At 48.9% G+C, this 13,939-nt stretch overlaps 1 gene segment (V, D, J or C); it reads right to left on the bottom strand.

Annotated features, from left to right (window-relative positions):
* Positions 1–9,196, bottom strand: part of LOC139243143 (Ig lambda-2 chain V region MOPC 315-like) — a gene marked incomplete at its 5' end in the record, with an annotated part of 47,965 nt that extends 38,769 nt beyond the window's left edge. The window contains 1 exon segment of the V gene segment in view: positions 8,843–9,196. Within this exon segment, the coding sequence occupies positions 8,843–9,196 (354 nt within the window).
* Between the last annotated feature and the right edge of the window lie 4,743 nt (positions 9,197–13,939).

Here is a 13,939-nt window from a genome sequence, read left to right as displayed (position 1 = left end):
TGTGTGTATTGGGCACATTCCAGACACACGACAGTTTGTGTGTATTGGGTACATTCCAGACCCATTACAGTCTGTGTGTATTGTGTACATTCCAGACCCACTACAGTCTGTGTGTATTGGGTACATTCCAGACCCATTGCAGTCTGTGTGTATTGTGTACATTCCAGACCCACTACAGTCTGTGTGTATTGGGTACATTCCAGACCCACTACAGTCTGTGTGTATTGGGTACATTCCAGACCCACTACAGTCTGTGTGTATTGGGTACATTCCAGACCCACTACAGTCTGTGTGTATTGTGTACATTCCAGACCCACTACAGTCTGTGTGTATTGGGTACATTCCAGACCCACTACAGTCTGTGTGTATTGGGCACATTCCAGACGCACTACAGTCTGTGTGTATTGTGTACATTCCAGACGCACTACAGTCTGTGTGTATTGGGTACATTCCAGACCCACTACAGTCTGTGTGTATTGGGCACATTCCAGACGCACTACAGTCTGTGTGTATTGGGTACATTCCAGACCCACTACAGTCTGTGTGCATTGGGTACATTCCAGACCCACGACAGTCTGTGTGTACTGGGTACATTCCAGACCCACTACAGTCTGTGTGCACTGGGTACATTCCAGACCCACTACAGTCTGTGTGTACTGGGTACATTCCAGACCCACTACAGTCTGTGTGTACTGGGTACATTCCAGACCAACTACAGTCTGTGTGTACTGGGTACATTCCAGACCCACTACAGTCTGTGTGTACTGGGTATATTCCAGACCCACTACAGTCTGTGTGTACTGGGTACATTCCAGACCCACTACAGTCTGTGTGTACTTGGTACATTCCAGACCAACTACAGTCTTTTTGTATTGGGTACATTCCAGACCCACTACAGTCCGTGTGTATTGGGCACATTCCAGACACACGACAGTTTGTGTGTATTGGGTATATTCCACACCCACTGCAGTCTGTGTGTATTGGGTACATTCCAGACCAACTACAGTGTGTGTGTATTGGGTTCATTCCAGACCAACTACAGTCTGTATGTATTGGGTACATTCCAGACCCACTACAGTCCGTGTGTATTGGGTACATTCCAGACCCACTACAATCTGTGTGTACTGGGCACATTCCAGACCAACTACAGTCTGTATATATTGGGTACATTCCAGACCCACGACAGTCCGTGTGTATTGGGTACATTCCAGACCCACTACAGTCTGTGTGTACTGGGTACATTCCAGACCAATTACAGTCTGTGTGTACTGGGTACATTCCAGACCCACTACAGTCTGTGTGTACTGGGTACATTCCAGACCCACTACAGTCTGTGTGTACTGGGTACATTCCAGACCCACTACAGTCTGTGTGTACTGGGTACATTCCAGACCCACTACAGTCTGTGTGTACTGGGTACATTCCAGACCAATTACAGTCTGTGTGTACTGGGTACATTCCAGACCCACTACAGTCTGTGTGTACTGGGTACATTCCAGACCAATTACAGTCTGTGTGTACTGGGTACATTCCAGACCCACTACAGTCTGTGTGTACTGGGTACATTCCAGACCCACTACAGTCTGTGTGTACTGGGTACATTCCAGACCCACTACAGTTTGTGTGTATTGGGTATATTCCACACCCACTGCAGTCTGTGTGTATTGGGTACATTCCAGACCAACTACAGTGTGTGTGTATTGGGTTCATTCCAGACCAACTACAGTCTGTATGTATTGGGTACATTCCAGACCCACTACAGTCCGTGTGTATTGGGTACATTCCAGACCCACTACAATCTGTGTGTACTGGGCACATTCCAGACCAACTACAGTCTGTATATATTGGGTACATTCCAGACCCACGACAGTCCGCGTGTATTGGGTACATTCCAGACCCAAGACAGTCCGTGTGTATTGGGTACATTCCAGACCCACTACAGTCTGTGTGTATTGGGTACATTCCTGACCCACTACAGTCTGTGTGTATTGGGCACATTCCAGACACACGACAGTTTGTGTTTATTGGGTATATTCCACACCCACTGCAGTCTGTGTGTATTGTGTACATTCCAGATCCACTACAGTCTGCGTGTATTGGGTACATTTCAGACCCACTACAGTCTGTGTGTACTGGGTACATTCCAGACCCACTACAGTCTGTGTGTACTGGGTACATTCCAGACCAACTACAGTCTGTATGTATTGGGTACATTCCAGACCCACTACAGTCCGTGTGTATTGGGTATATTCCAGGCCCACTTCAGTCTGTGTGTATTGGGTACATTCCAGACCCACGACAGTCCGTGTGTATTGGGTACATTCCAGACCCACTACAGTCTGTGTGTATTGGGTACATTCCAGACCCACTACAGTCTGTGTGTATTGGGCACATTCCAGACGCACTACAGTCTGTGTGTATTGGGTATATTCCAGACCCATTACAGTCAGTGTGTATTGTGTACATTCCAGACCCACTACAGTCTGTGTGTATTGGGCACATTCCAGACGCACTACAGTCTGTGTGTATTGGGTACATTCCAGACCCACTGCAGTCTGTGTGCATTGGGTACATTCCAGACCCACAACAGTCTGTGTGTACTGGGTACATTCCAGACCCACTACAGTCTGTGTGCACTGGGTACATTCCAGACCCACTACAGTCTGTGTGTACTGGGTACATTCCAGACCCACTACAGTCTGTGTGTACTGGGTACATTCCAGACCAACTACAGTCTGTGTGTACTGGGTACATTCCAGACCCACTACAGTCTGTGTGTACTGGGTATATTCCAGACCCACTACAGTCTGTGTGTACTGGGTACATTCCAGACCCACTACAGTCTGTGTGTACTGGGTACATTCCAGACCAACTACAGTCTTTTTGTATTGGGTACATTCCAGACCCACTGCAGTCCGTGTGCATTGGGTACATTCCAGACCCACTACAGTCTGTGTGTACTGGGCACATTCCAGACCCACTACAGTCTGCGTGCATTGGGTACATTCCAGACCCACTACAGTCCGTGTGTATTGGGTACATTCCAGACCCACTAAAGTCTGTGTGCATTGGGTACATTCCAGACCCACGACAGTCTGTGTGTACTGGGTACATTCCAGACCCACTACAGTCTGTGTGTATTGGGCACATTCCAGACCAATTGCAGTCTGTGTGTATTGGGTACATTCCAGACCCACTACAGTCCGTGTGTATTGGGTACATTCCAGACCCACTACAGTCTGTGTGTATTGGGTACATTCCAGACCTACTATAGTCTGTTTGTATTGGGTATATTCCAGACCCACTACAGTCTGTGTGTATTGGGTACATTCCCGACCCACTACAGTCCGTGTGTATTGGGTACATTCCAGACCCACTGCAGTCTGTGTGTATTGGGTACATTCCAGACCCACGACAGTCTGTGTGTATTGGGTACATTCCCGACCCACTACAGTCTGTGTGTATTGGGCACATTCCAGACCCACTACAGTCTGCGTGTATTGGGTACATTCTAGACCCACTACAGTCTGTGTGTATTGGGCACATTCCAGACCCACTACAGTCTGTGTGTATTGGGTACATTCCAGACCCACTACAGTCTGTGTGTATTGGGTACATTCCAGACCAACTGCAGTCTGTGTGTATTGGGTACATTCCAGACCCACTACAGTCTGTGTGTATTGGGTACATTCCAGACCCATTACAGTCTCTGTGTATTGGGTACGTTCCAGACCCACTATAGTCTGTTTGTATTGGGTATATTCCAGACCCACTGCAGTCTGTGTGTATTGTGTACATTCCAGACCCACTACAGTCTGTATGTATTGGGTACATTCCAGACCCACTACAGTCTGTGTGTATTGGGTACATTCCAGACCCACTACAGTCTGTGTGTATTCGGTACATTCCAGACCCACTACAGTCTGTGTGTATTGGGTATGTTCCAGACCCACTACAATCTGTGTGTATTGGGTACATTCCAGACCAACTACAGTCTGTGTGTATTGGGTATATTCCAGACCAACTACAGTCTGTGTGTATTGGGTATATTCCAGACCCATTACAGTCTGTGTGTATTGTGTACATTCCAGACCCACTGCAGTCTGTGTGTATTGTGTACATTCCAGAACAACTACAGTCTGTGTGTATTGGGTACATTCCAGACCCACTACAGTCTGTGCGTATTGGGCACATTCCAGACACACGACAGTTTGTGTGTATTGGGTATATTCCACACCCACTGCAGTCTGTGTGTATTGGGTACATTCCAGACCAACTACAGTGTGTGTGTATTGGGTTCATTCCAGACCAACTACAGTCTGTATGTATTGGGTACATTCCAGACCCACTACAGTCCGTGTGTATTGGGTACATTCCAGACCCACTACAATCTGTGTGTACTGGGCACATTCCAGACCAACTACAGTCTGTATGTATTGGGTACATTCCAGACCCACGACAGTCCGTGTGTATTGGGTACATTCCAGACCCAATACAGTCTGTGTGTATTCGGTACATTCCAGACCCACTACAGTCTGTGTGTATTGGGTATGTTCCAGACCCACTACAATCTGTGTGTATTGGGTACATTCCAGACCAACTACAGTGTGTGTGTATTGGGTATATTCCAGACCCATTACAGTCTGTGTGTATTGTGTACATTCCAGACCCACGACAGTCTGTGTGTATTGGGTACATTCCAGACCCACGACAGTCTGTGTGCATTGGGTACATTCCAGACCCACTACAGTCTGTGTGCACTGGGTACATTCCAGACCCACTACAGTCTGTGTGTACTGGGTACATTCCAGACCCACTACAGTCCGTGTGTATTGGGTACATTCCAGACCCACTACAGTCTGTGTGTACTGGGCACATTCCAGACCCACTACAGTCTGCCTGTATTGGGTACATTCCTGACCCACTACAGTCTGTGTGTATTGGGCACATTCCAGACACACGACAGTTTGTGTGTACTGGGTACATTCCAGACCCACTACAGTCTGTGTGTACTGGGTACATTCCAGACCAACTACAGTCTGTATGTATTGGGTACATTCCAGACCCACTACAGTCCGTGTGTATTGGGTACATTCCAGACCCACTTCAGTCTGTGTGTACTGGGCACATTCCAGACCAACTACAGTCTGTGTGTATTGGGTACATTCCAGACCCACTACAGTCTGTGTGTATTGGGCACATTCCAGACACACGACAGTTTGTGTGTATTGGGTACATTCCAGACCCATTACAGTCTGTGTGTATTGTGTACATTCCAGACCCACTACAGTCTGTGTGTATTGGGTACATTCCAGACCCACTACAGTCTGTGTGTATTGGGTACATTCCAGACCCATTGCAGTCTGTGTGTATTGTGTACATTCCAGACCCACTACAGTCTGTGTGTATTGGGTACATTCCAGACCCACTACAGTCTGTGTGTATTGGGTACATTCCAGACCCACTACAGTCTGTGTGTATTGTGTATATTCCAGACCCACTACAGTCTGTGTGTATTGGGTACATTCCAGACCCACTACAGTCTGTGTGTATTGGGCACATTCCAGACGCACTACAGTCTGTGTGTATTGGGTACATTCCAGACGCACTACAGTCTGTGTGTATTGGGTACATTCCAGACCCACTACAGTCTGTGTGTATTGGGCACATTCCAGACGCACTACAGTCTGTGTGTATTGGGTACATTCCAGACCCACTACAGTCTGTGTGCATTGGGTACATTCCAGACCCACGACAGTCTGTGTGTACTGGGTACATTCCAGACCCAGTACAGTCTGTGTGCACTGGGTACATTCCAGACCCACTACAGTCTGTGTGTACTGGGTACATTCCAGACCCACTACAGTCTGTGTGTACTGGGTACATTCCAGACCAACTACAGTCTGTGTGTACTGGGTACATTCCAGACCCACTACAGTCTGTGTGTATTGGGTATATTCCAGACCCACTACAGTCTGTGTGTACTGGGTACATTCCAGACCCACTACAGTCTGTGTGTACTTGGTACATTCCAGACCAACTACAGTCTTTTTGTATTGGGTACATTCCAGACCCACTACAGTCCGTGTGTATTGGGTACATTCCAGACCCACTACAGTCTGTGTGTACTGGGCACATTCCAGACCCACTACAGTCTGCGTGTATTGGGTACATTCCAGACCCACTACAGTCCGTGTGTATTGGGTACATTCCAGACCCACTACAGTCTGTGTGTATTGGGTACATTCCAGACCCACTACAGTCTGTGCGTATTGGGCACATTCCAGACACACGACAGTTTGTGTGTATTGGGTATATTCCACACCCACTGCAGTCTGTGTGTATTGGGTACATTCCAGACCAACTACAGTGTGTGTGTATTGGGTTCATTCCAGACCAACTACAGTCTGTATGTATTGGGTACATTCCAGACCCACTACAGTCCGTGTGTATTGGGTACATTCCAGACCCACTACAATCTGTGTGTACTGGGCACATTCCAGACCAACTACAGTCTGTATGTATTGGGTACATTCCAGACCCACGACAGTCCGTGTGTATTGGGTACATTCCAGACCCACTACAGTCTGTGTGTACTGGGTACATTCCAGACCAATTACAGTCTGTGTGTACTGGGTACATTCCAGACCCACTACAGTCTGTGTGTACTGGGTACATTCCAGACCCACTACAGTCTGTGTGTACTGGGTACATTCCAGACCCACTACAGTCTGTGTGTACTGGGTACATTCCAGACCAACTACAGTCTTTTTGTATTGGGTACATTCCAGACCCACTACAGTCTGTGTATATTGGGTACATTCCAGACCCACTACAGTCTGTGTGTATTGGGTACATTCCAGACCCACTACAGTCTGTGTGTATTGGGTACATTCCAGACCCACTACAGTCTGTGTGTATTGTGTACATTTCAGACCCACTACAGTCTGTGTGTATCAGGTACATTCCAGACCCACTATAGTCTGTGTGTATTGGATACATTCCAGTCCCACTACAGTCTGTGCGTATTGGGTTCATTGCAGACCCACTACAGTCTGTGTGTATTGGATACATTCCAGTCCCACTACAGTCTGTGCGTATTGGGTTCATTGCAGACCCACTACAGGCTGTGTATATTGGATACATTCCAGTCCCACTACAGTCTGTGCGTATTGGGTTCATTGCAGACCCACTACAGTCTGTGTGTATTGGATACATTCCAGACCCACTACAGTCTGTGTGTATTGGGTACATTCCAGACCCACGACAGTCTGTGTGTATTGGGTACATTCCAGACCCACTACAGTCTGCGTGTATTGGGTACATTCCAGACCCACTACAGTCTGTGTGTATAATGTACATTGCAGACCCACTACAGTCTGTGTGTATTGTGTACATTCCAGACCCACTACAGTCTGTGTGTATTGGGTACATTCCAGAACCACTACAGTCTGTGTGTATTGGGTACATTCCAGACCCACTACAGTCTGTGTGTATTGGGTACATTCCAGACCCACTACAGTCTGTGTGTATTGGATACATTCCAGACCCACTACAGTCTGTGTGTATTGGGTACATTCCAGACCCACAACAGTCTGTGTGTATTGTGTACATTTCAGACCCACTACAGTCTGTGTGTATCAGGTACATTCCAGACCCACTACAGGCTGTGTATATTGGATACATTCCAGTCCCACTACAGTCTGTGCGTATTGTGGTCATTGCAGACCCACTACAGTCTGTGTGTATTGGATACATTCCAGACCCACTACAGTCTGTGTGTATTGGGTACATTCCAGACCCACTACAGTCTGTGTGTATTGGGTACATTCCAGACCCACTACAGTCTGTGCGTATTGGGTTCATTGCAGACCCACTACAGTCTGTGTGTATTGGGTACATTCCAGACCCACTACAGTCTGCGTGTATTGGGTACATTCCAGACCCACTACAGTCTGTGTGTATTGGGTACATTCCAGACCCACTACAGTCTGTGTGTATTGGACACATTCCAGACCCACTACAGTCTGTGTGTGTTGGACACATTCCAGACCCACTACAGTCTGTGTGTATTGGACACATTCCAGACCCACTACAGTCTGTGTGTATTGTGCACATTCCAGACCCACTACAGTCTGTGTGTATTGGACACATTCCAGACCCACTACAGTCTGTGTGTGTGTTGGACACATTCCAGACCCACTACAGTCTGTGTGTATTGGACACATTCCAGACCCACTACAGTCTGTGTGTATTGTGCACATTCCAGACCCACTACAGTCTGTGTGTATTGGGTACATTCCGGGCCCACGGACGAGTTTCTCACGGGACTCTATTATTAAATATTTTCTGGCTTTCAACTCCAAAACGAGACGCACTACTTTGCCGCCCAGCCATTCTGAAAGCGGATTGCACATTCCTGAATTACATTAACAGGCTGAAGGATGGTGTATTGCAGCTTGGAAAGGGTCGAGGGTTCATTTGTTTGCATTGATGAGTGCAGATTTAGTCACTCAGAGATGCATTGTTTTATATATATACCCTGTCAATATCCTGATTTAACCAGGTATGTCACCATTATTCCTATTACTGCACTTTTCCCTCAACATGTATTTTCCCGTTGAATCCTGTGTGTGAGGTTTTGTCCCACCATGTGCTCACTTAAACAAATTAAAAACAAATGGAGTTTGTCCCAGATTTCACCCTCCATTCTGTACTTAGAATTTCCACTCAGTGTTGTTACTGTAAAAGTGACAACGTTGTACAACATTTACTTACACATGAGATGTTGGTATTGTAACATTATTAGATATCAAACCAATATAATGTAGAATATACTTACTGGTTACATTCAGCCGGTTTCCATTTCCATAGATTGATCCCCAAATACCACAGATATAGACCGCGCTGTCTCTGCGCTCCACGCCTCTGATGGTCAGAATGTAGCTGTTACTGGCAACATCTCTGGAAAGCTGAAACCGCTCAGAGACACCGTGTGATCGGTAAATCCTGCCATCTACATAATGAGTAAATATTTTGTGTTTCCTATCCTGTGAGAGGTACCAGTGTACAGTATATTTATCCACACGGTCATTCACATTGCTGCTCTCCAGGGTACACCCAAACTGCACCGTCCCACCCTCGGGCACCGTCACAACTTCTGGGGACTGGATAAGAACCGGACTTGCCTTTAGACCTGTGAATTGTAAATAACTGAGGATCAGAACAGATGAGGAACAACATGAAGTCATAAGTTGAAACCGAAGTGATTATAAAATCTCCTGTGTGTTTGCGAATGGATATTGGTCTGAAATCCCACTCCTCTGTTTCCCGCGGGCGCTCGACAGAAAATGGTAAAAAAGATGCGCACCGACCTTTTCCTGCTGCGCCCACCAGAGATCCCGGTCCTGAGGCCTACTCTCCCTGCACATCGGAGCGTGTGTCTGTCAGGACGGATGTATGTTGGAGCTGGAGTGACATGGCACTGGGCAGCCAATCCAGGTCAAGTATTTTCTCATTCATAATAATGGGAACTCGGTCAGTGGGAGTTCTCATTATGATTGAGAAACACTCCCCCCCAACATCCAAACACAAGTAAAAAATAGAAAAAACACATCACATATTTAAGATTAATTTAAATTAAAGTTAATAAATGTCTTCGAAAAAAATATTATTTTTCAAACTTTTTTTTAAAAGATTTTTCATTATGGTTTAAAATAAACTTACCTTAGTGGACAGTGTTTTTAACATTAAAATGTGCTTTTTAAATGTTATTGTTACATGTTTTTGTATGTTTCAAAGCTGGTTTTCTGCACATGCGCATTGCACACCGAAAACCGGCTTTTGTGATGCCTTCCCCGGTCCGTACACACTCCGGACAGACTCAGGGAGGCCGGGATATCTGCCCCAATGTGTATCATCAGTAATTTGTAGCCGAGTTGTTCAAACATATCCTGAGCTTAGCTGTCCCACATTGCCCTGTACTGACCAACAATCCCAGTGTGAACAGGCAGCCCAAAAACACACACACTGCAACTGAACTCAGAACTCCTGCTGTGGATATGTTCTTTGCTGCCTTTACCACGGAGGTTGGTACAACAAGGATCAGAAAATCAGGTAAAAAGCTGCCAGTTTTAGTAATATTGTGCGATACCCAACACAAGATTCTGATGTGGGTTCAGATACAGAAGGCTCTCGGTCCACTTCATCTCATCCTTCCAGAATTCCAATACTACCATCGTCCCATTGCAGCGTCCAGCGGTTTGTAAACCTGTCCCGTGTTCTGGCCTCGCCTGGGAACCTGTTCCAGCTTTTGATCACCGTCTTCAAATAACTGAGTCCTGAACTTGGCCTTTACAATCCTGACCGTGCCCTCCTGCCCTGGTTATATCTGAAAGTATTGTTCTGGGTTTGCTCTACCTACCCCCACAACACGTACTGTCCTTCCCCTGGGGCACGGGTACCTCCTATTGTTTATTTGCAATATTTTTATTCATTTATTCGTGGGCATCGCCGGTAAGGCCAGCATTTATTGCCCATCCCTAATTGCCTTAGAGAAGGAGGTGGTGAGCCGCCTTATACAACTGAGAGCAAGTGCTCTACTCGAACTCCGACACGGCAAGCGAGCCCCAGGTGGGCAGAGGAAACGTTTCGAGGACACTCTCAAAGCCTCCCTAATAAAATGCAACATCCCCACTGGCACCTGGGAATCCCTGGCCCAAAGACCGCCCGAAGTGGAGGAAGAGCATCCGGGAGGGCGTTGAGCACCTCGAGTCTCGTCGCCGAGATCGTGCAGAAACCAAGCGCAGGTAGCAGAAGGAGAGTGCGGGAAACCAGTCCCATCCACCCTTTCCTTCAACCACTGTGTGTCCCACCTGTGACAGAGACTGTAATTCCTGTATTAGACTGTTCAGTCACCTGAGAACTCACTTCTCGAGTGGAAGCAAGTCTTCCTCAATTCCGAGGGACTGCCTGTGATGATGATGACAACTGAGTGGCTTTTTAGACCATTTCAGAGGGCAGTTAAGGGTCAACCACATTGACCTGGGTCTGGAGTCACATATAGGCCAGACCGGGCAAAGGCAGCAGATTTCCTTCCCTAAAGGCCATTAATGAACCAGATGGGTTTTTATGACAATCCGGTGGTTTCATGGTCACCATTACTGACACTGGATTTTTATTCCAGATTTATTTATTCACTGAATTTAAATTCCCCAGCGGCCGTGGTGGGATTTGAACTCATGTCTCTGGATCATTAATCCAGGCCTCTGGATTACTCATCCAATGATATAACCACTATGCTACCGTTCCCGATATATACGGCACCTTTCATTTATTCTTACTGAACACCATTCATCATTAATCAGCCCAGCTGGGAAGCTTGTTGAGCTCTCTTTGTGAGATCTTGGCTGCGTCCACTGAATCCACCGCCCCCCCCACCACCCCCCCCCCCCCCCCGAGTCCACCTCCCCCCCGTCCCCGCTCAATCCACACTCCCCCCACCCCCCGAGTCCACCCCCTCCGTCCCCGCTCAATCCACACTCCCCCCCCACCCCCCGAGTCCACCCCCCCCGTCCCCGCTCAATCCACACTCCCCCCCCACCCCCCGAGTCCACCCCCCCGACCCCCGCTCAATCCACACTCCCCCCCCGACCCCGAGTCCACCTCCCCCCACCCCCGCTCAATCCACACTCCCCCCACCCCCTGAGTCCACCCCCCCCCCACCCCCGCTCAATCCACACTTTCTCCCCCCACACCCCCCCCACTCAATCCACACTCCCCCCCCCCACTCAATCCACACATCCCCCCCCCCACTCAATCCACACTCCCCCCCCCACTCAATCCACACCCCCCCCCCCCACCCCGAGTCCACCTCCCCCCACCCCCCGAGTCCACCCCCCCCGACCCCCGCTCAATCCACACTCTCCCCCCCACCCCCCGAGTCCACCCCTCCCCCACCCCCGCTCAATCCACACTCTCCCCCCCACCCCCCGAGTCCACCCCTCCCCCACCCCCGCTCAATCCACACTCTCCCCCCCACCCCCCGAGTCCACCCCTCCCCCACCCCCGCTCAATCCACACTCCCCCCCACCCCCCGAGTCCACCCCTCCCCCACCCCCGCTCAATCCACACTCCCCCCCACCCCCCGAGTCCACCCCTCCCCCACCCCCGCTCAATCCACACTCCCCCCCCACCCCCCGAGTCCACCCCTCCCCCACCCCCGCTCAATCCACACTCCCCCCCACCCCCCGAGTCCACCTCCCCCCTCCCCCGCTCAATCCACACTCTCCCCCCACCCCCTGAGTCCACCTCCCCCCGCCCCCGCTCAATGCACACTCTCCCCCCCCTCCGCGAATCCACAGTTCCTCCCCCCCGCCCCCGCTCAATGCACACTCTCCCCCCCTCCGCGAATCCACAGTTCCTCCCCCCCGACCCCTGCTGAATCCACAGTCCCACCCCCCCATCCAAGGCAAGTCAAAAAATCTCCTTTGTGCGGCCACAAATCCCCCTTGCCCCAAACTCCAACCCACTTCCCCCATTTACCTGGAAGTTGTCAGGCCGCCAGGGGCCACCGGATCTTCATCTCCAGCAGACACTCTGTGCCCTCTTCCCAGCCTGGAGTGGGCGGCAGTCTTTATACAGACCCGGGAGGTGCAGAGATCACTCCCCAAGACCCACTCTGGGTTAAAATTGACCGGCGGTATTTATACAGACCCGGGAGGTGCAGAGATCACTCCCCAAGACCCACTCTGGGTTAAAATTGACCGGCGGTATTTATACAGACCCGGGAGGTGCAGAGACCACTCCCCAAGACCCACTCTGGGTTAAAATCGACCGGCAGTATTTATACAGACCCGGGAGGTGCAGAGATCACTCCCCAAGACCCACTCTGGGTTAAAATCGACCGGCAGTATTTATACAGACCCGGGAGGTGCAGAGATCACTCCCCAAGACCCACTCCGGGTTAAAATCGACCGGCAGTATTTATAGAGACCTGGGAGGTGCAGAGACCACTCCCCAAGACCCACTCCGGGTTAAAATCGACCGGCGGTCTTTATACAGACCTGGGAGGTGCAGAGATCACTCCCCAAGACCCAGTCCTGGTTAAAATCGACCGGCAGTATTTATACAGACCCGGGAGGTGCAGAGATCACTCCCCAAGACTCAGTCCTGGTTAAAATCGACCGGCAGTATTTATACAGACCCGGGAGGTGCAGAGATCACTCCCCAAGACCCACTCCGGGTTAAAATCGACCAGCAGTATTTATACAGACCCGGGAGGTGTAGAGAGACCACTCCCCTAGACCCACTCCGGGTTAAAGACCCCAGAGAATGACCTGTGAAGTGCTCCAGTGGGGATCTGGAAAAGATTAAAGGGCAGAAGTGATTTGTGCAGAAGACAAAAGGAGACCTAATGGGAGAAATAAAATAAATAAAAGACTTATACGAAACGCAGAGTGTGAGTAGAATGAGAAGAATGAAACACTGGTCATGCTGCTGTTTAACCTGTGGTCAAATCTGATTTTTAATTTGCATTCTGAAAACCTGAGCGATACAGTAAATAAAGGGGAGCAGTTTCAGCAGGAGATCTTTCCATTCCCAATACAATAAATGTGTTATTTAAAGAGAGAATCCCTTCACAGCACAGGGATGTACAACAGTGACTCCCTTCAGTCGGTACCATTGGCTCACTCCATTCCCCCCGAACGTGGCAGCTAACAAACTCCCATTGGAACAGCTATTTCAATTGCTCACTATCTGCAATTTATCTTTTCAAAGTTCCATTATATGTGTCTTCCCTTGTCCACCGCCCCTCCCTTAGTTCCACATTGGCAGCCATTTGACCAATTAGAATGATGGTTTCTGAATCAGGGTCAATCCTCCAATCCATTTGTCTCAATCCTTCCCTCATCTCTTTAAATTTAGCAATTATAAAGTT

Source organism: Pristiophorus japonicus, unplaced genomic scaffold (assembly GCF_044704955.1).
Source record: "Pristiophorus japonicus isolate sPriJap1 unplaced genomic scaffold, sPriJap1.hap1 HAP1_SCAFFOLD_1623, whole genome shotgun sequence".
In the NCBI taxonomy this organism is placed as follows: domain Eukaryota; kingdom Metazoa; phylum Chordata; class Chondrichthyes; family Pristiophoridae; genus Pristiophorus; species Pristiophorus japonicus.
Note: the sequence above shows the minus strand (reverse complement) of the source record. Positions and strands in the feature narration are given on the sequence as shown.